We start from the raw sequence: 25,296 nt of genomic DNA, 5'->3' as shown, positions 1-25,296 counted from the left end.
CATCCTACGAGATCAGGAGTAGTGATGGGGAAGGCTGAACAAACAGGATTCCCGTGCAGAGGTTTATTGGGTCTTTCCACCAATTAAAGGATTGTTTAATCTTGGTGGGCATTGACAGTAGTTTATGTTGTCTCTGTTCAGTCTTTAATCTGAACCAAACCATGCTTGGAGGCATCTCACGTGCAGTCTGGCATGAGCTATACTCCTGGGGGAATTCTGCACCACTGCACATGCACAGAATTTATGTCCCCCGCAGATTTCTTTGCTTCCCCACAGAAAAATGACTGGCGGGGAAGCAAAGGGAAGCCAGAAGAGCGGTCATGCAACCCTCCCCAGCAGTATGTTTCAGGTGCCTAGGTCAGCTGGCAGAGAGGTAAACCACTGTGGGGCAGGAGGTGGCACTGGGGAAGATCTAGCTAGTGGCTCCTACCCTGCACTGGTCTCAGCTACTAGTCCAGGCTGGGGAGAATGGAACTTCTTTCCCTGCACAGAATATGGGCCTGGATCAGACCCACCCCCAGATTTCTCCCCTGGCTGCAGGAACCTGTATAAACTCCTCCTCCCCCGCCCCCCGCTTCCTTGCACCCATCGCTCCACAGCTGCAGGAGGAGGGATCCCTGTACAGGGAGCCACTCCCCCATCCGCCCAACCCACCTGCATCCAGACCTTCTCATACCCAGACCCTCCTGCCGAGCCGCACCCCCTGCATTCAGAACCCCCCAATAAGTCCCACTCCCCCTGCCCTGCACCACCCTGATGAGCCACCTGCTATCTGGATCCTACCCTCCCCACCCTACCAAGCCCCAACCAGTTGCACCTGAATCCCCACCCCACACTCCCAGGATCTTGGACCCCCACTGAGCTCTCACACACACACAGCCCCAACCATCTTTCCCTAGACCACCCTGCAATGTCCTATTACCAGTGCACCCAGAACCTCCCCCTCCCCCCAACAAGCCCCTGTGCATCCAGATCCCCCACTGAGAAATCCACACTCAGATTCCCCCCCACAGAACCCTCTCAACCCACACCTGGAGCCTCCCACACTAAGCCTCTCCACACTTGGATCCTGCCTTGCTGAGCCTGCCTGTCCACACCTGGTGCACCTGGCATAGAGGGGCAGGGCCCTGGGATGTTTCTGGGACAGGCCCAGTCCTTGCACTGTGTCAGGGTTGGGTGCAGCCTCGGCGAACCTATCAAAAACTGTAGCTTCGAGGATGTAGGTTAAGATCCCGACCGTTTCCATCTGGGAATCCTGAACTTTTCTCTGAGGTTCATACGACTTACAATGGATATTTGCGAGGAGCAGGGTTTGAATGACGTCTGAGGGCTATACTTTCTCTTATAACGAGATGTGTGGAGGGAGGCGTCTGTCCTTTCAGCAAACAGTTTTGTCCCTTCAAAAGGAAGGTCCTCCGCAGTTGTTTGAACCTCTTTTGGGAAGCCAGATAGGTGCAGCCAAGAGGCTCTTCTCATCATGACGGCAGTAGAGATGGAACGTGCTGCCGTGTCAGAGGCGGCATCTGCAGACTGGAGAGATGTCTTCCTCTCCCGTTGGCCTTCAGTGACAATGGCCTTGAATTGTTCCTTCGGCTTATCTGGGAGCTGCTCAATGAGGGAGCTGAATTTTGAGTAGTTCTGGTAATCATATTTATATGGAACTGAACAGTGGCTGAAGAGTATATTTTCCTGCCAAAATGATCCAGCTGCTTCCAATCACGGTCATAGGGGGTTTGATTTGAAATGGTGCTGGTGGCCCTTTGAGTTTACCGCATCCACTATGATCAAATTGGGAGGCGGACGGGAGAAGAGGAACTCCATGTCTTTCGCCAGCACATAATATTTTTTGTCACTCTGCTTACATGTTGGTGGGACCAATGCGGGGGCTGCCACATGATGTTGGCAGCGTCCAAGAGTGCCTCATTAATAGGGAAGGCTACACTGGACAAGGTAGAATGTCCACTAGCTTGTGGTATGACTTGGTCACTTCCTGTAGTGGTATCTGTAATGCCTCTGCCAACTGCAATGCCAGTTCTTGAAACAGTTTGAAGTTATCTACCGTCGATAGCAGAGGGGGCATCGTCGTCTCATCTGGTGAGGATGAGAAGTGAGCCTTAGAGGTAACTTCCTCCTCAATTTCAGCCTCTTGTTCCTCCATTGTCTTTTGAGATGGAGTTCAGATGCCCTCAAAGCAGCAGCTGAAGGGGGATGTCTCCTTGGTTGCTGGTAGGCCACACTAGAGCTTTGGAATGCATGTTCTCTGAGCCTGACAGGGATTGTAGTAGGGCCACTGTGAGGGTGGGAAGGGGCCTGGTGGTTGTTACCATGGCTGCCCAGATCATGTGGATGGTATGGTTGTGGTTCACAGCAGAATTGGGCGCCATACGGAGGATGAGAAGAGTGATGGGAGACTACATCCTCTTCCTCACTTTCTGCCTTGGAGAATGAAAAGGGTGGTGCACGACCAGAGGTTGCTGGTGAGTCAGGATCTCCAGGTGAACTCGGTACCGGGGCCCCAGTACTGAGCAGAGGCGAATCCAGTGTGTCAGACACAGAGAGGTGCGTCGCATACCAGAAGTCCAGCGGTCGCAGAGGCGTCCATACTTCCAGTACCGAGATGTCTGTGCCAAAGGAGTCGGTGATGTGGGTGCCTGGCATGCCACAATCTGTACCAATGTTAATATCTGTACCACAGGAGCCTTCCCGGGGGCAGATTTTCTATGTTTCTCATGCCCAGATGATACCAATGGTTCCTTGCCTGTGCCCACTGTGTCCTTAGGCAACCCAACACACTCTGTCGGGATGGTATCACAAAAGCCAGGGATACCAGATTTAAACAGCTTCAGTGCCGTCAGTACTGATGATACTGATCGAGCCAGAGATTGTTTTCAGCTCAATCGGGGCTTGCTGTGGGGACTCACGGCCCTTTTTTAGCAGCCTTACATGAGTGGCGTGTGGAGATCTTCTCGGGTTCACTTCCCTTAGTAAAGAGTTGGGGTGAGGTTTCCCACCGACCAGGGTCTTGATGCGGCTCAGATAATTGAAAGACTGCCTCCATAAGTAGGAGTTTGAGCCTCTGTTCTCTAAGCTTTCTGGATCTGGACTTCAGTAGCTGACACAAACCACACTTCTACGGAATATGTTTTTCTCCCAAGCAGCAGATGCACTGAGCATGTCCATCAGTCACTGGGATAGATTCCTTGCAACTGAGACATTTCTTGAACTCTAGGGGAGCTGGGCATACCCTGATACTCTGTCCAGACAGGGGGTCAAAGAAAGAACAAAATAATTTTCCTTTTTCATTGTATTTATTTTTTAAGGCAGCCACATAAAAGATAAATGAAAAAAAAGCAGCTTGAACAGGTAGCTAAAGATTAACAATTCTAAAGAGGTTAAGGATCAAAGCTCTGTCTCTAGCCAGGGACCGTTGAGAAGGAACTGAGGCGAGTTTGCCCACAAACAGGAGCATCGGAAGAAGAGGGGGCTGTTCACATCTAATCTGTGCATTTTTATTTCCTTAGGATATTTGGATTCAACCGGAAGAACAATACCACCTACCATATGAAGAAGACTGTGGTGTCCTTAGGGATGGAGGCCCAGTTAATTTACAGTATTACCAGTGACAGACATGTAACAGAGGTTTCATTGATGGCGGCCTATGCCCCAAAACCCTCTTGGGCAAGGAGGTGGTAAGTAGACAAGATACTTTCAGAGAAAAAAGGAAGAGACCTACAGTTATGAAACTGAAAGGAGATTCATTAGGATTTGTAGCCCATCAATCAAGGTCATAACAGGAACCTGTGTATTGCCAGAGGACTAAGAGTGGCAGTCCTCAAGAATCCATTAAGTAACAGTCATGTGGGTTTCTTACAGAGCAATATACCTGCAGTCACTGACTTGTTTCTGCAAAAAGTGTTGGCCTTGAGGCCCATGGTTAGCCCATCTTGTTAAAAAACCATTAGACTGTCCTTTGCATCAGCTGACTTTGCCCTGATGTGTGTCCTTTATAATTCTAGTATCGAAACCTCAGGTGAAAGAGACATCTGTCAACTTCCTCTGAGACTTTGCCTATACTTGCAGCAGCATGTAGGGTACATGTAGCTAGTTAGTGAAAGGCACACTGCATCCACACTAGCTGTGAGGTTACATGCAGCGATTAAAGGGGCCAGCAGGTTACATGCAGCGATAAAAGAGGCTAGCAGGGGAAATTCCCACTCCACCTTAATTACACCCTCAAACCAGGGGAGGAAGAATTAGGCAGCTCTTCAACTTTGCAAGTTTTATTTTTTGGCGTTTCATATTATATATATATATATATAGTACTTGTGAAGTTGGACACCCCCTCCCCCAATTCATGCTATTTCTGGGTAGCTTAATTGAAAGTCTATGGTAACGCCCTCAATGCTTCAGCTGAAGAGATCTCCTTTTTAGAGGTTTAAGAGCTTAAGTCCCTTTAAGAGTAATTGTGAACAATATCCTTCACCAGTCCTTAGGCCAAACCCCTAAGAGAAAAGGGTAGGGGGCCCTGGGACAGGGAGTGTGAGTTACCAAGGAGATTGAAAAGACTGTCTGCAGGTATGTCTTCCTAAGGAAAAAAGTAAACTCCTTAGCACCTCCTTCAGGACCCCAGAGACTGGAAGGGGAGATAGTCTCTCTGGGAAGGGGATCAATCATTTCACCCCATATTCCCTGCTGCTGGGTCCTGGCTGAGTGAGGACTGGCCACACAGAATGAGAAGCTGGAGCCACTGGAGACAATTTGTTTATAACAAAGGTTGTAGGAGCTGGCATCTTTCATGGCAGCAGAGGCCTCAAGTAAATAGTGGGATGCTCTGTTGTATCAACTGTCTCAGCATGGATCTTGTCTAGTTGCTGGCTGGGAACATGAATTTCTTCCTCCTGGTTGCTATGGGGGTACCTTGCCTCTCCCTGAGATTCAAGAATGATTCAGTGAAACTTTCCTGCTTGCTCTGCAGGCTGTGAGAAAAGGAGTCCCAATATCTATGGAAGAGGCAGGAGGGGGCTTTTTTTTGGGGGGAGGGGCGGGGAGAGAAGAAGCTTATGCCCATAGTCCCATAGCACTCATTCTGGTGTGGTCTCACCAAAGGAAATTTCCATGCAACCTGCTCAACCAACCTCCTCAACTGCATGCAGGTTAGGAGCCTTTTACTGCAGCCTGATGCCTCTGCCCTTTTTGAGTGGGAAAGCGAGGAGAGCTGCTGTTCTTCAAAGCTTTTTTATGGACTGGTTAGACAATGCTGAACACAGTTTGTCCTGGTCTGCAGTGACTTAAGTCACAGTCAGCATTGTATCTGCTAGCTCAATTATTCACCATCACATCCAAACAAACATTTTATTGTAGACCACTGCAAGTAGATAGGAGAGTGAGGGAGGTGTGCACTGATGGGAAGAGAGAAAGAATGGTAGAAAAATATTGTATTGAGAGAAAAAAGTTTGGTTTTTTTTAGGGAGGGGGACAGAAGAAGAAAGGAGGAGGTGGAGAACACAGTGTAGGAAATGAAGGCAGAGAGGCTGAAGACAATTCAGGAAGACATACATCAGGATCTTATATATAAGGAAGTGGAGGGAAGCCAGGGAGGGAATAGTAGTAGAAGAGATGCAAGTTATACACTTTTAAAAGTATTAAATAAAAAGTTCATTTAATTGTAACATGTCAGGCACGTATGCAGTATCATATGCCTTTACGCTGTAAGAGGCGTAGCTTTGCTGCAGTATGGCTGGGGATGGAAAGATGTGGGGGCAGATGGTGCACTGAAGTGTAGCATAGGTATCTTTTACCCTAACTAGTAGCGCTGAGTAATCTTCAAGTCCTCTGTACCCTCCTCTTATTCTGAATAGGGAATTCAATTCAGAGTACATTAATAGCAGAAAGATGAGCAAATTTGAAGCAGTAGTCCTTAATCTGTTCATCATAGTCAATGACCCATACATACCATCACAAGTTAGACTTCAATTCCACAAGTCTAATTTTTAAAAAGCATCTTTTAATCAAATATGAAACTGATTAAGTCATTCAATGCAATTACCCTATACACTGTTTAGATTGTTAATATAAAAATGTAGAACAATGCGTAAGTGTGCTGTAGAAGTTGTCAGAGTGAAGGTGGAAGTTTGGGTAATTGGGCTTTTGACATATGGTAGCACAATAGTACCTATTCCACAATCCCAAACTAACTGGATATATCTGCTGAAACCATCTGTGAAACGGCGACATTTAAAATCATCTTTAGGTTAGAAAGTCAATATCCCTTTGTCGAGCCATTGTTTCAAACTACCTCCAGATGCAAAGTGATGACACTCCATCGGTTTAGACTCAGCTCAGGTTTTCTTTGCAACCATAAGGGATAAGTTTTAATGAAAGCTTTAGATTCAAGAGCATAATTCCATGGCAAGGGGTGGATGCCATGGAAAGTTTCACATGGAATACACGAGGTCCTCATTACAGAGAGTACAGCAGTGATCAAAGTAGTTATGGTTACATAAATACTTCCATTCAGCTTGAAAGGTGAAACTTTCAGAAACTAAGTTCTCCACAGTTGATCTCTACCCAAAAAGGTGAATTTTACTGCAAAGTTTGCTCATAAGTAGTTCAGCTGTTAGAATACAAGGAAAATGGGGTGTGCTTATCCCCTATTTAAAAATATCAGTTTTTATTAAAAAAAAAAGTAAAAACCGCTCCAAAACAGCTGTGGCTAGAAAGTTTAAATTTGGCATGGGAATAGCCCTCATTGAGAAGTCTCTTAGAGTGTTCTGGTGAAAATTGGTTTCATTTTGACAGTTATGACCTGTTAAGGAAACATTCTATGCATGCTCAGTGCATTCTGTACAGAGTTCTTAGAGTTCAAAGTGCACAGCTAAGAAAGCGAGACAGAAAGACACAGTATAGCCTGCATTAGCTAAGACAAGAAGAGTTTTTAGTGTGCAATGAAAGAGAAAGGAACTCTTGCCTGTCTCACTGTGCATCTTGTAAGATAAAAGCTACAATAGGTTCACAGGAGAGGGTCTTTCTTCAGTGGACTTCCTAAGATGTTCAAGAGATGCGCCTGTGAGGTCTTTGGGACCCTGATTTCCATAACTTCTTACCATATTTCTGTGACAAGATAACTGGTTTGGTGGATAAGGGGAATGCAATGGACATAATATACCTGGACTTCAGCAAGGCTTTTGACAGTGTCCCATGACATTCTGATAAGGAAGTTGGAGAAATGCAGTCTTGGCGGAACTACCATTAAGTGCATACAGAATTGGTTAAACAACCGCAAACAAAAAGTAACTATTCATGGAATGATGTCAAATTGGAGGAAGGTCTCAAGTGGGGTTCCACAGGGATCTGTTCTGGGTCCAGTGTTGTTAAACATCTTTATTAACGACCTGGATGTAGGAAGAGAGAGCATACTGATCAAATTTCCAGAAAACACAAAGCTGGGGAAAGGGGGAGGGATGCCAGCACTTTGGGGGATAGAACTAACATTCAGAGGGATCTTGTCAAATTGGAGAACTGGGCTATGGACAACAAAATACAATTCAATAAAGACAAATGTAAAGTGCTACACTTAGGGAAGAAAAACGAAATGCACAAATACAGAATGGAGGATAACTGGCTTGGCAGCAGCACTGCTGAGAAGGATCTGGGAGTTGTGGTGGATCCCAATTTCAACATGAGTCAGCAATGGGAGACTGAAAAGCAAATGCAATCTCAGGTTGCATTAACAGAGGCATAGCATGCAAGTTACAGGAGATGACAGTACCACTCTACTCTAATTAAGCCTCAGCTGGAGAACTGTGTCCAATTTTGGTCACCAATGTAGAGAAAGGATGCAGAGAAACTAGAAAGGATCCAAAGGTGAGCGACAAAGATGATCAAAGGGATAGAATGCAAGCCCTATGAGCAAAGGCTGAAGGAATTGGCTATGTTTTGTTTGGAAAAGAAGAGATTGAGGGGGGACATGAGATCTGCCTTCAAATACTTGAAAGGCTGCCATCAAAAAGATGGAGAAAAGTTGTTCTCTCTTGCCACAGAGGGAATGACAAGAGGCAATGGGTTCAAACTACAGCCCAGCAGATTTAGATTCAATCTCAGGAAAAATTTCCTAATTGTAATAAGAGTAGGACAACGGAACAGACTGCCATGGGGAACTTGTGGAAGCTCCTTCCCTGGAGGTTTTCCAAAGGAGGTTGGATGGTTTAGACACCACAAATCCCACATCTCAGCAGGGGTTTAGACTAGATGACCCTTGCGGTCCCTTCTAATCCTATGATTCTAAGATATAGCTCCACATTATGGATTCTCCTCCCCCCCCAAAGAACATAGGAAATTCCATCAAAATCTAGTATTCATCAAATTATGGAATTCCATTAAATTCTATCAAAAATTAATATACCTTAATACTAAGGTAGCAAGCACAGCTAAGCACTCAATCAATAAAATGTTGTACATACTACTTCAACTCTGCTCCCTCACATATACAACAGTTTTAACATATTTGCATGGTACTCAAGTACACCACTGTATTTTTTCCAACAGATTTAAGATACTTCATTGTCATAATGATCCTATATAGCTGGCTGACCTCACACATCAAATTCCCTAAGACTTGTCTTTAAAGTACTGCACAGCTCCGACACTGCCCACATCTCAGTCATGATTTCTTATTACACTCCTTTTCAGACCCTCAGCTCTTTCATGCTCCCTATATTCTGTAAAGCATAACAAACTTATCGTACCGAATGATTTAGAACTTAGTTGAACAATTAAGGTGAAAGAGATACCAGATGTGGTTGTGGTGTAAGAACCCAAATCATACCCATTCGATTTAAGTATTTAAAAACTGCAACCCCAGGGAAGAGGAATTAAAAAGTAGTATAAGGGTGGATAATTAGGAGCAATAGGAACAAATTGACCAAGAGAAATCTTAGAATAAATATCAGGAAAGATGCTAGTGATCAGATCTTGTAAACTAAGAATAATTGCCAAAAGAAAGCTGTAGATGTTTTTCAAAGAAAAACCACAAGCAAGAAAATTTAAGTTGGGGTTATCAGGTTCACTTCTCTTTTCTGATGATTCTACCAATATCTTTCTTAAAAGGATCTCACAAGTGATGTTAAAGACTCATGTGATCCAAGTTCCAGCAGTGCCTCTCTTCAGATTGGGGAGGGAGAGCCAGAGATCAGGTGACATCACTATTCTGGTTTCCAGTAAGGTAGGGAAAAATAGGTTTGTCTGTTCAGAAAGATTAGGAGTATCTTTATAAGTCATAAAACAGATGTAAAGATAAAAAGTGACTGCAGTTCATCTTTAGCTTCCTTAGTTTTGCCAAATTGGGGGGGGGGGGAGGAGGGGGGAGAAGAGAAGCAAAAAGCAAAATGCGACTCAAGTCATTTCTGAAAATCTTCTCATTTAATAAATTTGAGATTTCATCTAAAGAGGGGCTGAAAAGAAGATTTCATCAGTTTTATCAGGATCATATTAACATACCACAACACAGGAGGCTTTCTAATGAGAGAGGTTCAAGAGTGCCAAGCATCACCTGAACTTGAGACAGAAGAAAGACTCACCAACATTCAGCTAGTTCATGACAGACAATAGCTGCCAAACATGTCTGGATTAACCCAGCCTCTAAGAAGCTAGGCAAGCACTTTGTTAAGGACATATAAAGGAATCCAATTGGGCCCAATCGCACAACACCATTGTTTTTTCTACTTCAATTTGTAGATCTCCCAGTATGCTCCTTCCAAGAAGCCTGGAGGCCTCAGATCACTGGCTAAAAAACTAGAACAAGGAGTGGGCTAAAGTGGCTTATGCTCTAATAAATTTGTTAGTGTCCAAGATGCCACAAGTACTCCTTGTTCTTTTCGCTAATACAGACTAACACGACTACCACTCTGAAACCTGGCTAAGAAACTGTTCCTCTTGAACTCGGGAAACATGCTATCGGGGAAAAAGATTACTGGGCTGGAATGAAGAAAGTTGTGCCAGCTCTGACTGATCTGTGGCTAGACTGAGAACACAACTCATAATTGGTCTGTGTGGTAGTTAAGTTTAGGGGAGAGGAGGATGGTTAAAGAAACAAGGTTGATGGACTCAAAAGGAGTTTTGGTTTGCAGGACTCTAAAGCTCTACTGGCCTGTAAAAGTGCATCTGCCTTATATGCAAATTTCATAATCTGGAACTATTTTGCTAGAAGACTATCGGAACGCCACATTTCTTGATAAATCCTCTTGAATCCAGCCAACCTCGAGAAAGGCCTTTTGAGCACCAAAGAAGATCTACTTCCTCAATCTTTATTGCCATCTTGTGTATTAAACACAATAGAATGATAATATATAACATGTGGTTATCCACCATCAAATCACTTGGCACACTAACAAATTCAGCTAGTACCAATTAAACAACAATAATCATTATTGACTACCTTTATGCTAAACTGATGTTCCAGAAAAAAATCCCAATAAACTGACGACTAGTGAGGTAGAATACTTCACCTACACATGAATATACTTTGTAACAGTTGAACTTTATGTAGCACCTTTCATCACAAAGCACTTGATATGTTCCACACGGCACCAGCTAACTAGAGCAGATTGAGGTGAGGGGCAACAGTTAAAATGGTGTATATTCGTCACAACAGCAGCTGGGTAATAACATCAGGGCCAACCCTGCTCTTTGAAAACACCTCATCACAGACTCCAACGTCCACACAGCCAACCAAGATTCAGTTTGTAAAATACAGAATGAAACTTCTTCAGTGAACGACACAGAACTCAACTCCTCTATCCTGAAGATGGAGACCTGAACCAGCCCTTGCCTAGATTTGCACTTGAGGAAGACAAAGTCAGCAGTGAAAATAAGAACTCAGGATCTTGTGGCTCCGAATCTAGTACATTCGCTAACAGCAACTTGGTGAGGAAAGCAGAAGGGGACCATTTGCCACACTCTAGACTATTTTAAGCTTTGTCCAGCCCAATTCAGTACTGAGGAGTACAACCCAGTTCACAACAAAGCTAAGTTTGCTACAAACACAGTCCGTGCATCGTTAATGTGTGCTTACCAAATTCTGCAAAAAATTCCTAGTGTGTATGCTCAGTAGGGCTTGCAAAACTGATTCTCAGGCCATGGCTACACTCAGAAAAGCTGGTGTTTTTACAGTAAGATCTAACAAGTTGTAACACTACAGTGTAAGCAGGACAAATTGTAGTTTTACCTCAAAGTAGGTGGTCAAAGTGAATCCTAAGACATGGCCTATCTACACTTGAAATGTACCATGTTAGCTATCATGTGTTAGCTTCATCATTATATGAAAAATGGGTGTATTTTAAGTGTAGATAAGGCCACAGGACAAGCAGAAATTTTACCTCAGGGTGGGCTTAATTGGGGCAAGAAGCCACTCCCGGGGTTGGAGTGGGAAAGTAAGGAGTGGAGCAGCCCAAGCCACTGTTGCTTCATCAGCAGGAGAGGAAACAGGCAGGAAGCAGAGAAGCCCTAAACTGCTTGCTTTTCTGGGAGTGGGGAGTGAAAACGCAGAGAGCAGTAGCAGGAACTACTGCCCTTTTATAGGAAAATACAGAAATGGAGTAGCAGACACACCCACTTCTCTGAAGAGGAAAGTAGGAAACTTCTTACTGCTATTCCCAGAAAAGAAGGGGAACCAGGAGCAAAGTGGTCCATACAGAGAACAGTTGCTAAAAGGCAGGACTTTCCAGATGTCCTGGAGGACTAGCGTTAGTTTATAGGCGGTGGGTTAATGAAGAGCCCAGTATTCATTCCGTGGTGAGAATCGAGAGGTAACCCAAAATTTGGGGGGCAGAGGAAGAAGACAATGGAAGAGGATTCACTAGCATTGGGAGGGAGACACGAGGACAACCCCAAATACATGTATTTAGCAGGATGGGGAGAATTCAAATCTGTGTACTTAGAAGGGAAATAGAATTTATTAACAAGAGTATGTCAGGAATGACATAACACAGAAAGGCAGAAAAGATTGGGGAAGAAGTGAAGCTGTGATTATGTAAGTTTAATAGGTCTGGGGGGAAAAGAGGGCTAATGGAGAAACAGGTGCATTTTACTCAAACTAGCAGGCTTCGTCTTCAGGCGAGACGATATTGAGCGTTTTGAGCCCTGATGTTTAGTACATAATTGTCAGACTCCCATAATTCCCAAATCCAAACTAGTTTCCTCTGGAACAGGACTGTGCAGAGGTCCCCACTGAGGACTATTTCCACACCAGATCGTAATTTTCAAACCTCAGCCTCAAATGTAAAAGGAAAAAGGTGCTCCATTTTTTGTCAGAGTTGTAAGCATCTGAAAACAGGGGATTAGGGAAAGTGTTTTGTAAGTTTAACCCCACAAAACCTCTACTCTTAAACCAGAGATCCTGAAGTACTTTAGATAGCTGGAAACAGAGCCCTCAACTCCTGTGCTCTAAGCACTAGACACTTCCTTAAACATTCAAAAAAGTGTCCTACCATTACCACTCTCTCCAACTACTGAAGCTTTAACTCGGCTTTTTATTTTCATTTACCTTTGACCTGAAGGGAAATACAGGAAGTTTTAACCCAGGACTATTTTTTAATCAAGAATTATGTCACCAATTTAAAATAGGGATTATAATCTAGGTATCTAACATTTATCACCATGGTATTTATAAAAAAAATCCTATCTACCACATGTGCTTATAATTCAGCAGGATAGCAAAAACTTGTTGTTAAAATTGTTCAGTGCACAATAAACATGAAAGTACAAAGTACAGGAAATGAAAATAAGATGAAGGGACAGAGAAAAAGGAACCAATTAAAACTGGAAGACAAAAGCAAGGATTGAAAATTCACATAAAAGAAATGCAATTACCTACTGTATTGTTTCATATAAATGTAAAAAAAAAAAAGCTACATTTCTTAAAACCATGCTAAATTCTTGTCTTTTTAAGGCCTTGTCTAGAATGAGAATTTCAGGGAATGCTATTCCCATCATTAGTTACCATGGGGGGGGAGGGGGAGGGAGGAACACACTAAAATTCTCAGTATAGACAAGACCCAAGACACTATTTGTCTTGATACAAAGTATTTTAAGGTGGCAGTACATTACTACTAAAGCCAACATATTTAACTAATGTGCAGTGGGGATTTAAAGATAACTACAAGGACCAGAATAGGGGACTGTTCATCCATTTTTAGTTATAGCAAACTTACTAATTAAAATCAGAAGATTATATTTCTATACATAATAGGTGTTGGGATTAACACTGCTATTTCTTAGTAAAAAAATCCCATCAAAGGTTGTCTTTAAAAAAAATCAGAGGATTCCATGTTTCTTGTTATAGATGTTCGTTTAGAAGTGTATAGCAGCTGCTTACAGTCTTGTAAATCTTTACTGTATGACTGGTATGGAAGAACAGGGCAAGATACTATCTAATTTTAGAGTATTTTTCCAATGTGTACAAAAATAGAATAATGTGATTATTTTGGAAATTCTATAGTAAATGTGGATGAAATTTGTATTTCACCAACCCCTAGTTAAAATTAAACTAGAGACAAAGCTTTGTCCTGCAATGCAATCCTTTTCCAGCCTCAGAACACCTCCCAAATTACAGCAATAACATGTACGAAACAGTTACTTGACTTAAGATATACGTTTTGTTAATATTTAATAAAGCAAGTTATTTGACCTGGTCCATGATCTGGGGTGAATTTCAGGACTTGCAACAGCCAGGAATGTGGGGCAATCATCATAGGACTCGAGAAGCAGACCACCTGTGTGAGAGGTTTTAAACCAGCTCAAGGTATCTTGCTGTAAACATGTTTTGGCCTGTCGAGTGATTTTTCATGTTTGAAATACAGTTGTGAGGTCAGCGTGGGTTGAAGAGGGCACTTCTGAAGAAAATAATTTCCACTGAGAATGCCTTCTACCTTATGTTACATAGGTTAGCAAATTAAGTTTCAGCATCGCTGAGAGGCAAGAATTTGCCCTCATTTTGCAGATGAGGGAATGGATGCACAGAGCTGAAGCAATTTATTCAGGATCAAAAAGCAAATTTGTAGTAGATCTGGGTTTTATTCCTAATTCTAACTCCCAGTCCTATTCCTTAGTTACGTATCATTCTTCCAATCACACTGAAGGTTAAAACAGCTAGATAGCAAGATTTTTCTACTAACTCCACTGCTTAGGAGTTTTTGATGAAATATGAATAATTTTAGATCAGTCTGCCATACCTTTCACAAAAAGACGTAGGTACAGTAAGTCAAACTGATTATAAGGCAGAAGATCACCGTGATCATCTCTGTCTGACTTCCAGTACAACACAGGTCACAAGACTTACCTCAATTAATTCCTGTTTGAACTAAAGTAGATCTTTCAGAAAAACAACCAGTGAGGGTGAACCTACCACAACCCTTGGTAAGTTGTTCCTATGATTCGTTATCCTCACCATCAAAAATTCATCCCTTATTTCTAGCCTGAAGTTGTCTAGCTTCAACTTCCAGCTGTTATATCTTAATATACCTTTTCTGCTAGATTGAAAAGCCCATGATCAATTTTTTGTTCCCCATACAGATACTTATAGACTGATCAAGTCACCACTTAACCTTCTTGTTGTTAAACTAAACAAATCGAGGTCCTTATGTCTCTCATAAGGCAAGTTTTCTAACCCTTTAATCATTCTTGCGATTCTTCTCTGAACCCTCTCTAATTTTTCGACATCTTTCTTGAATTGTGTACACCACACCTAGACAGTATTTCAGTAGCAATTGCACCAGCGCCAAACACAGAGGTGCTATAAACCTCCCCACTCAATATTCTCTGTAAGCTAGAACTAAAAAATGTATCCTAATTACAATTAATAAACATTCTGAACCAAAGCACAGCATTAGAGAAATTCTGAAGGTTAATATATGCTTCATACCTGAACACAGTGATCATTTCAGCAACTAATCAAACTAAGTTCTGCTTTTATACCAAGTGATAACCACAGACTTGTCTACACTGGGGCTTTTTTTTTTTTTTTTTTTTGAGGGGGGTACTGGTGTATCTAGCTGCACTAATGCAAACTGTTAGTGTAAATGCATTGCACTGGTGTAAAAAGTGATTTGCACCAGTCTGGGTTCCCCTAGTCCAGCAGTTCTCAAACAGTGGGTCACAACCCTGTTTTAATGGGGTTGCCAGGGCTGGTGTTAGACTTGCTGGGGCCCAGGACCAAAGCAGATGCCTGAGCCCCACCACCCAGAGCCAAAACCCCAGGGCTTCAATGCTGGGCAGTGGGGCTTGTGCTTCAGCTTTGGCCCCCCTGTCCGGGGCGGTGGGGCTTGCATGGCTTCAGTCCCCTCTCTTGGGGTCATGTAGTAATTTTTGCTGTCAGAAGGGGTTGCAGTGCAGTGAAGTTTGAGAACCCCTGCCCTAGTCCAAAGGTAGTATAGATGGACTGTGTACACTGTGGGGTGGGGAGAAGCAGATGACAAAATGTAGGCAAACCCTAAGTTTACACTTTATTCTTACCCATATTCCAGCTGTTGATTAAAAGCAAATTATTCCATGAATTTTCCATCACTACCAGTAATATAACTAATGTAATTCTTCACTAAAAAATAAGCTGCAATTTTGCTTCATTTGTACTGGAACTGCACTAACACTGAGTCAAATTGCTTTCTAAACTGCATAAGAAAACCTTAAGATGCCTCCAACTGTCCTATATTATGAAGCAGCAGTTTATTAGTTCATCCCGATCAGTTGTGATATCACATATGGACACAAAATAAACCAAATATCTCAATGACAGGCAAGACTAGAAGCCATAAGAATTGTTTCAGAACTATTCAGATCTTGTATACTTTCTCTTTATTAGTACTATTGGCTTTTAATGCTTTCTGCTAAATAATAGAAGGAGCATGTAATACACACCTCATAAAACCTATGCTTACATCTTAGGCAGCTAAACTTCCAAATGTCTACTGCTATGCAAATTCTATTCATATGAAGGAACTTAGGTCACAGCACTTTCCCAGCAATAAAAATGGGAGTAAATTCAATGTTGCATACCAGCTTAGAATCCAAACAGCTAAGTTTGCTTTTAACACTGAAACATATACACAAGCCAAGATACTTCCACATCATAAATTCCAGATCAATTATTCTTATAATGGAAAGAGTTTCTTTCAAGTTACCAATGTAACACCATTGCTTAAACAGAACTAGTGGATTATCTATCTATTTCAAGCCTTGTATAGCAGCATTCTTATAGACTGACTCCTTGACTGAATTACAACCTAGTACTCAATAGGGGGGCCAAATGCATTGCTAGCCTCTTAGTGCTTTCTGGATATCAAGCTCTGTGGACTGTTATCAAACTACTCTCTTTTTGGACTGATGCTGCTAATAGAACACTAGTCCACATAAGATTCACTCAGCTACCAAGGTGATAGGTGCTTCAGAAACCCTCAAAGTAGATATTTCCTTTTTTTTTCTCCAATAAAGTATTTAGTTCCTATAAAGATTATTATAATATTAAGATCATGGAATTATCACAGCAGAATAAGATCAGCTTCTGAACACAGGCTGTATACAACCCATTTATGGCTGATAAGTTACCCCTAAATGTATTTATGTATTTAAAGTTGGGTTTTTATACCTCCAGTGCAATTTCAGTTGGATATCATGAATAGTAGTGAGGCCTTCATCACTTGTAAGAAGTTAAAATAAAGGAATTACAATTTCTATTCATATGAACAGACAGAAATTATGCTAGGTACGTGTTAGGAAAAGGGCACGTCTGAGGTCTCATAAAACTGATCAATTTGAGGTTCAAACTATTTCTGGCATACTGCCATCAAGATAAAAGCCACTTCACGCTGTTATACTTTGGACTTTTTACAAAATGTTTTTTGTACTTTAGCTCCAAAAAAACCGCGTCAACTTAGTAATTAACAATTTCCTCCATAGCCTCTCTTGTAAACAGTCACAGGGACTGGAAAAAAACATACCAAACCACACCTATCAATTAATAAAGGGTGAGGGAGGACCAAGAGGGGACTGAAGGGAACCAATATTACCAATCCCTGGAGAATTTAAGTGCTTATTTTTTTAAAAAGTTTCTACCACTTATGGTTGCTAAGAACATTCTAAATGTGCCCCAATGCTATGTTTTCTTTGAGTCTGCAGACAGCTCCATTACCTGACTTCTCATAGCTTTCCCAAGCAGCAGCAGAATGAAACAGGTACGATTTTCAGCAGTCTCATTGAAACCCACAAGATTTGGAACTGCAGCAATAGAATTGCCCAGACATTTCTTAGTTTCACTATGCAGCTGTTAAGGAAAGCTCTGAGAAGCACCAGAGAGCAGCACTGAAGCTATTCAAGGATGATCCAAAAAATGTAAGATAAGGAGAGGAAGGCACCCCGCTCCCTCATACATGGTGCAGCCAGAAAGGAAGAGTATAATGGTCCCCCAGAAGCCAGGCAGGTTTGTGGCAAAGGGAAAAGGCAGAACACATCCAGTTGAAGGAGAGAGGTGGGTCACAGATTCTAGGCCAAAAGGGACCACTATGATGATAAAGTCTGACCTGTATAACACAGGCCATAGAACTTCAGCAAGGTAGTTGTCAAATTACAGACATCTGTTATCCAGAGACTGATCCAAAAGAAAGCTCCTAAGCAGGATCTAGAGACATCATTCTGGTAGAAATCCAAACATCCCCCTGTTCCAGTAGTCAGGAGTAGAGATGAGTTTGTCAGCAGCTAATTAACCTTGGACCTCCCAATTTAATCGTTTGTACTAGCTGCTAGTTAATAGGCTCTGGTATATTCTCAAGCCCTGAACATTTTATTTAAATAAAATACACTCACACATGGATTCGGTGAGCAGGTATATACCAAACAGCTTTGTTACACTAAAAATCCTAACACACAATGATGTTTCCAAGCCCAGATACTAAACTAGGATGCTGAACTACCTCACAATAAAATACATTTAACTCTGTTCAGTAGGAACTAAAGTGAATCTGAAAGTTTCACTACAGATTACATATACTGAGCATATATGCATCCGAAGAAGTGGGCTGTAGTCCACGAAAGCTTATGCTCTAATAAATTTGTTAGTCTCTAAGGTGCCACAAGTACTCCTGTTCTTCTATATACTGAGCAATCACTGACATATTATGGACATACTTACATATTGGAAGAATAAAAAGGATGGCCTGTGTTTAGAAAATGTGGGAGAATATATTAAACAAGAATAAAAATATCAATTCAGGGATCAGGCTATAGAATTTCTTAAGGATGTCCTGGAGACACATAGTGAAGCAAGTAGATTTAAGGGGGATAAACTAGCTACCCAGGGAGCTCAGACAAATACAAACTTAACTTCTGGGTTCTTGCACTTTCTGCTGTTAGTATCTGTATTATGAAAGACCATCTCTAACTGAAAAATGGAGACTGCACTTTTCTTTCTCTGGAGAAGGTTACTCACAAAATGAAAAGGAACTACTAGACTTTTTTTTTTTTTTTTTTTAAGAAAAAAAAATAAATATGAACATAACAGCCATACTGAGCCAGACCAAAAATCCATCTAGCCCAATATCCTGTCTTCCGACAGTGGCCAATACCAGGTGCCCCAGAGGGAACAAACAGAACAGGTAATCATCAAGTGATCCATTCCCTGTCACAGTCACATAGGGACTGTTATATAAGTACTATGTAACAAGAATGTTTACAGGCAGAATTATACGTCCCTTTAACTCTTATGAGGACTATTAAGAGCCAGAATATTGGGTCCAATCAATGACTTTACAATAACCTTAAACTGACTCCATTCCTTCTCTCCATAATGTATCCTTCTTATATATAATGATAGAGAAAAAGGTATGTTTTTGTTGGTACTTTTGACTTTGAATTCAAGTCACTCTATACAATGAATGAAGGGGCTAAAATCAGAATAAAAATTAAACCATTTTGTTATAATAGATGCAGTTTACAATATGCTGAAGTGACTATCACTACATAAGATACATTTGGCAGTTAAATTTCAGGAATTCAATCAAAACCAGCATGAAACAGGACTAGTATTATGGTGCAAGGATAGACAGGCAAACTAGACAAGGATTCTGCTTCAGACACACAGTTGCAGGGTTCTAATGTTAATTCTGAAGTCATTTGCACTCTTTCAAATTTCAAAAGTGTCCCTTGTGCAAGTGTCTAACACTGAGCTTCATATACACCAGAAACTGTATCTACTGACCAGTAATTTATATTACGCAAGGGAAGCAATATGATCTGAATGAATAAGACAGGTAGCAGAGTCAAAGCAGATTGAAGACAAATTGAAAAAATGACAGAAGAGCTGTTTCTTCTAGGCTAGAGTAGTCTTCAGATTTTGCAAAACTGAGTTCCTCCTATTTTTAATTCAATGGAGCCTCCATTTCTTGCAAACAAGTAATGAGGTTTCCCCGCAGAACTCTGAAGGAACTCACTACAATTCGGGGTAACGTGGCAATCAAGTTCAAGACCAAGGTTTAACAAGCTCCAAGAGCAACACACATTAGGAGGGTTTTTTTTCTCCATGCCAAAAGAAACACATTTCAGCCTTCAGCTGCCCCCCAAACCCTGGGTGCGGTCCGCAGGAGGGTGCACGGGAGCCGCACACCCCAGGGGACCATAACAAAAATGAGTGCCCTGGTCCCGCGAGCGAGCCGATCGGGGGTAGCCGAGGTAAGGACCCCGCTCCAGCTCTTCCCGAAGGGGGGATCAATCCCGAGGGAACACGTGCGAGCGAGCAGGTTTGGGGCTGCGGCCGGAACCCCGTGGGGGCGTTAGCTCCAGCGGCGCCCCAGGCCTCCCCCCACCGGCCCCTCCTCGACAAAGGGGTCCGGGAAACGGCGGCTGGGGAGGTCCCGGCCTGGAGACGGGCCGGGCCTGCGGAACCCGAGGCGGGGGGCGTCCCCCGACGCACACGCCGATGGCGGCGGGGGCTGAGGAGCAGAGAGGCCGCGCCCCCGGACGCAGGCTGCGCGGGCGGCCCAGGGAGGAGGCCGCAGCCCGGCCCGGGCCCGGGGGAAGGAGGGGGCGGGCGGCGCACGGAGCTAATCCGGGCGGGCGGGCGGGAGAGGCCGCGGGGGGAGGGGCGCGCTGTGTCTCCGAGCGCTGGGGGTGGGGGTGGGGGAGGGGAGAGGAAGGGGCGCGCCGCGGCGGGGGGGGGCGGCGGGGGGCTCCCCCTCCCCGCGCCAGCCCTCACCTACACAGTGAATGAGCTTGTGTCGCCACGAGTCGAGCTGGTGGCGGAAGCCGCGCCTCTCAATGGAGCATTCCTGCCGCCCGCACGGACTCGCCATCTTCTGGGGGAGGGCCCCGCACCGGCACGCCCACGGCCGCGGCTGGCCACGTCATCGCGCCACGCAGCGCGGCGTCACGGCAGCCGCGTCGCGCCCGGCCGGAGAGGGGCTGCCTCCGCCCAGCCGGGGCCGAGGGAGGGGAGGCCACGTGCTCGCCCCCGCTGCCATGGAGACGGCGCGCGGCGCCTTGCCCCACCAGCAGGGCCGCGCTATGGAGGCCGGGAGCCCTTCCAGGCCCCGAGGGGCAGCGCGCGCCCCCGGCTCCCCGGCACGTGCAGCGCTGCGCCCCGCAGCCGGGCCGAGGAGCCGCCCCAGGGGACAGCGGGGAGCTGCCTCCAGCTCTGGGCAGGGCAGGGCGGGGGCTCGGCGGCGGAGCACATCAGCGGGCCAGCAGCAGACCAGTCGCCGCGGTGACCAGCGCCCACACGGCTTCGCTACCGCCTTTCAGGCGGCCCCGGCGAGCAGCCCTGGGCACTGCTCCGGGCCTCCCCGCTCCCGGCTTTCTCCCAGCGGCTCCGCCATGAGCCCATCGGGAGCGAACTGCCTGCCCTTCCCCGCCCTTCCGTCGTGAATCCGCCCCCGGCCGGCGGGAGGCCGCTGCAGCCGAACCCGGCATTGCCCTGCTCCCGCCCGGGAGCTGCAACTCTGGAGCCGGGCACTCGGTTCTGCTCGTGCCCCCGAACGGGAAGTGACAGTCCTGGGCAGTCACCGAGTTCTAGGGGCAGGGGAGCTGCTTCTTCCTCCTTTGAGTGCTTGTCCCTGGGTTTCCGCTCCTGGCGATTCCCCAGTGACGGACAAAAGGAGGCAGGTGGTAGGACTCTAACTAAATAGACTTCAGCACAGTCCTGCCAAATCTGGCACCAGAATGAGCTGCCGCTACTAGCAAATCACATCCCGTACAAGTATGAGAGGTTCCATTTCACGGCCTTATACCGGTCAATAGAGGGACACTTCTGAAAGAAGATGTGGAAGCTGCCTACAGTCTGGTGGAACCAGCCCTGACCTGACTCTCAGAGCTTGGGAGGCAGGCCAGGCCTCGCTTACAGCCTGAAGCAAATACTCACCAGCAGCAGAAGTGTTGAGTGGGGATCTTCAAAGTGAGACCTAATAAACTCCTGTGGTACTAAACTAACTCTAGATGGCACAGGGGAGCCAGGTTTCCTAGCATATTGTACTTTCCATGGCAACCAGGATGGCTATGAGTGGGAACCGTACAGATAATTAGCAGGTGGCCAGGGCCTGTGGTTCCAAACCAAGGGGTCCTGTCTGAAGTCCCTATGCTTACTAGGACTCCTATGCCTGGAATCCCTATCTGAGAAATAGGGTGTGACGGAGCAGGGAGCGGGCGGATTTGACCTGGGAATGTAGCCTGGGAGTAAAAAGAAGAACAGGAGTACTTGTGGCACCTTAGAGACTAACAAATTTATTAGAGCATAAGCTTTCGTGGACTACAGCCCACTTCTTCGGATGCTGTAACCTGAGCCGGGAAGGGGGGTGGGAGAAGTGACACCTTCTGCCCGGGAGAGGAACAAAGGAGAGGAGGAGCAGAGGGGAATGGGGAGAGAGCTGCTGGAGGGTTTTGGGAGTTCTTCAGTTTTGGGCTGGGAGGTGCAACACAGGGAACCCCAAGCTGGGATCTAAGCTCCCTGCACTCCCCAAGAGGACTTGATTGAGGGATCCTGGTTGTATCTACAAGCTCTGCTGTAGACTGTGTTCCTGTTATCCAATAAACCTTCCGCTTTACTGGCTGGCTGAGAGTCACAGTGAATCGCAGGAAGCCGGGGGTACAGGGCCCTGAGTCCCCCACACTCCGCAACATAGGGGTCATAGTGTTGTGAGCTAGGGTAGTATGTGGGAGAGTCCCCTGCACTATGATCTGAGGCAGAGGAGGAGTATGAAACTTCTTTCTCCTGGAGGGTGGGAAAAATTATCTGCTGGGAATCTGAGGGCTCTGGCATCATGGAACCTGATCAGTGTTGAGTCATAGAGTTTAGGACGTGAAGGAACCTCCTGTATCTCATAGGCCACCCACATAACCCAAACCCCATATCCTAAACCCAACAACCAAAAAGAGACCAAATATTACTGCTCGCAGCTATGAGGAACCGTTATGTGCCACAGAGAGGGAGAAAAACAACAAAGAGTCTGGTGGCACCTTAAAGACTAACAGATATATTTGGGCATAAGCTTTCGTGAGTAAAAACCTCACTTCTTCGGATGCATAGAGTGAAAGCTACAGATGCAGGCATTATATACAGACACATGGAGAGCAGGGAGTTACTTCACAAGTGGCGAACCAGTGTTGACAAGGCCAATTCAATCAGGGTGGATGTAGTCCACTCCCAATAATAGATGAGGAGGTGTCAATTCCAGGAGAGGAAAAGCTGCTTCTGTAGTGAGCCAGCCACTCCCAATCCCTATTCAAGCCCAGATTAATGGTGTTGAATTTGCAAATGAATTTTAGTTCTGCTGTTTCTCTTTGAAGTCTGTTTCTGAAGTTTTTTTGTTCAATGACAGTGACTTTTAAATCTGTGATAGAATGACCAGGGAGATTGAAGTGTTCACTTACTGGCTTGTGTATGTTACCATTCCTGATGTCCGATTTGTGTCCATTTATTCTTTTGCGGAGGGACTGTCCGGTTTGGCCAATGTACATGGCAGAGGGGCATTGCTGGCACATGATGGCATATATGACATTAGTGGATGTGCAGGTGAATGAGCCCCTGATGGTGTGGCTGATGTGGTTGGGTCCTCTGATGCTGTTGCCAGAGTAGATATGGGGACAGAGTAGGCAACGAGGTTTGCTACAGGGATAGGTTCCTGGGTTGGTGTTTCTGTGGTGTGGTGTGTAGTTGCTGGTGAGTATTTGCTTCAGGTTGGGAGGTTGTCTGTAAGCAAGGACTGGCCTCCCTCCCAAGGTCTGTGAGAGTGAGGGATCATTTTCCAGGATAGGTTGTAGGTCGTGGATAATGCGCTGGAGAGGTTTTAGCTGGGGGCTGTATGTGATGGCCAGTGGTGTTCTGTTATTGTCCTTGTTGGGCCTGTCCTGTAGTAGGTGATTTCTGGGTACCCGTCTTGCTCTGTCAATCTGTTTCCTCACTTCCCCAGGTGGGTATTGTAGTTTTACGAATGCTTGATAAAGATCTTGTAGGTGTTTGTCTCTGTCTGAGGGGTTGGAGCAAATTCGGTTGTATTTTAGGGCTTGGCTGTAGACAATGGATCGTATGATGTGTCTTGGATGGAAGCTGGAGGCATGTAGGTACGTATAGCGGTCAGTAGGTTTCCGGTATAGGGTGGTGTTTATGTGACCATCACTTATTTGTACTGTAGTGTCCAGGAAGTGGATCTCTTGTGTGGACTGGTCCAGGCTGAGGTTGATGGTGGGGTGGAAATTGTTGAAGTCCAGGTGGAATTCTTCAAGGGCCTCCTTTCCGTGGGTCCATATGATGAAGATGTCATCAATGTAGCGCAAGTAGAGGAGGGGCACTAGGGGACGAGAGCTGAGGAAGCGTTGTTCTAAGTCAGCCATAAAAATGTTGGCATATTGTGGGGCCATGCGGGTACCCATAGCAGTGCCACTGACTTGAAGGTATAAGTTGTCCCCAAATCTGAAGTGGTTGTGGGTGAGGACAAAGTCACAAAGCTCAGCCACCAGGCTTGCTGTGGCCTCATCAGGGATACTGTTCCTGACAGCTTGTAGTCCATCCTCATGTGGAATATTGGTATAAAGTGATTCTACATCCATGGTGGCCAGGATGGTGTTTTCAGGAAGAACGTCAATGCACTGTAGTTTCCTCAGGAAGTCGGTGGTGTCTCGAAGATAGCTGGGAGTGCTGGTAGCATAGGGTCTGAGGAGAGTGTCCAAATAGCCAGATAATCCTGCTGTCAGAGTACCAATGCCTGAGATGATGGGGCGTCCAGGGTTTCCGGGTTTATGGATCTTGGGTAGTAGATAGAATACCCCTGGTCGGGGTTCTGGGGGTGTGTCCATGTAGATTTGTTCCCGTACTGTAGCTGGGAGTTTCTTGAGCAGATGGTGTAGTTTCTTTTGGTATTCCTCAGTAGGATCAGAGGATAGTGGCCTGTAGAATGTGGTCTTGGAGAGTTGCCTGGCAGCCTCCTGTTCGTAATCTGACCTGTTCATTATGACTACAGCACCTCCTTTGTCAGCCCCTTTGATGATAATGTCAGAGTTGTTTCTGAGGCTGTGGATGGCATTGCGTTCTATACGGCTGAGGTTATGGGACAAGTGATGTTGTTTGTCCACAATTTCAGCCTGTGCACGTCTGCGGAAACACTCTATGTAGAGGTCCAGTCTGTCATTTCGACCATCAGGAGGAGTCCACGCAGAGTTCCTCTTCTTGTAGTGTTGGTAGGAAGGTTCCTGTGGGTCAGTGCACTGTTCAGTGGTGCGTTGAAAATATTCCTTGAGTCGGAGACGACGAAAGTAGGCTTCCAAATCACCGCAGAACTGTATCATGTTCGTGGGGATGGTGGGACAGAAAGAGAGTCCCCGAGATAGGACAGACTCTTCTGCTGGGCTAAGTGTGTGGTTGGAAAGATTGACAATGTTGTTAGATGAGTTGAGGGTACCATTGTTATAGCCCCCAGTGGCAGGTATTAGTTTAGATAGCTTACAGTCCTTTTTCCTCTGTAGAGAAGTGAAATGTGCATTGTAAATGGCTTGTCTCATTTTTGTAAAGTCCAGCCACGTTGAAGTTTGTGTAGAAGGCTGGTATTGTATGAGAGTCTCCAGTTCTGAGAGCTCATTCTTGATCTTCTCCTGTCTGCTGTACAGGATGCTGATCAGGTGGTTCCTCAGTTTCTTTGAGAGTGTGTGGCACAGTCTCTCACCATACTCAGTGTAGTATGTTGATTGCAATGGATTTTTTACCTTCAGTCCTTTTGGTATGATGTCCATCTGTTTGCATTTGGAGAGGAAGATGATGTCTGTCTGTATCTGTGCAAG

The 25,296-nt window shown here is 45.0% G+C and overlaps 1 protein-coding gene across 5 annotated transcripts in view; it reads right to left on the bottom strand.

Annotated features, from left to right (window-relative positions):
* LCOR (ligand dependent nuclear receptor corepressor) overlaps positions 1-20,408 on the bottom strand; it is a 129,176-nt gene extending 108,768 nt beyond the window's left edge. Inside the window, exon 1 of one of the 5 annotated variants that reach the window (XR_008445758.1) lies at positions 20,231-20,402. Coding sequence is in view for 2 of the 5 variants with exons in the window: in XM_054035638.1 (XP_053891613.1) it covers positions 20,231-20,327 (97 nt within the window). In the remaining 3 variants the exon portion in view is untranslated. Of the gene's footprint in view, positions 1-20,230 lie in introns of all 5 variants that reach the window. The other 4 variants (XM_054035638.1, XM_054035631.1, XM_054035637.1 and 1 more) reach the window with 4 other exon arrangements.
* Positions 20,409-25,296: the final 4,888 nt, after the last annotated feature.

This window comes from Malaclemys terrapin, chromosome 7 (genome assembly GCF_027887155.1).
Source record: "Malaclemys terrapin pileata isolate rMalTer1 chromosome 7, rMalTer1.hap1, whole genome shotgun sequence".
Lineage (NCBI taxonomy): Eukaryota > Metazoa > Chordata > Testudines > Emydidae > Malaclemys > Malaclemys terrapin.
The sequence above is the reverse complement of the archived record's forward strand: the minus strand, read 5'-3'. Positions and strand labels throughout refer to the sequence as shown.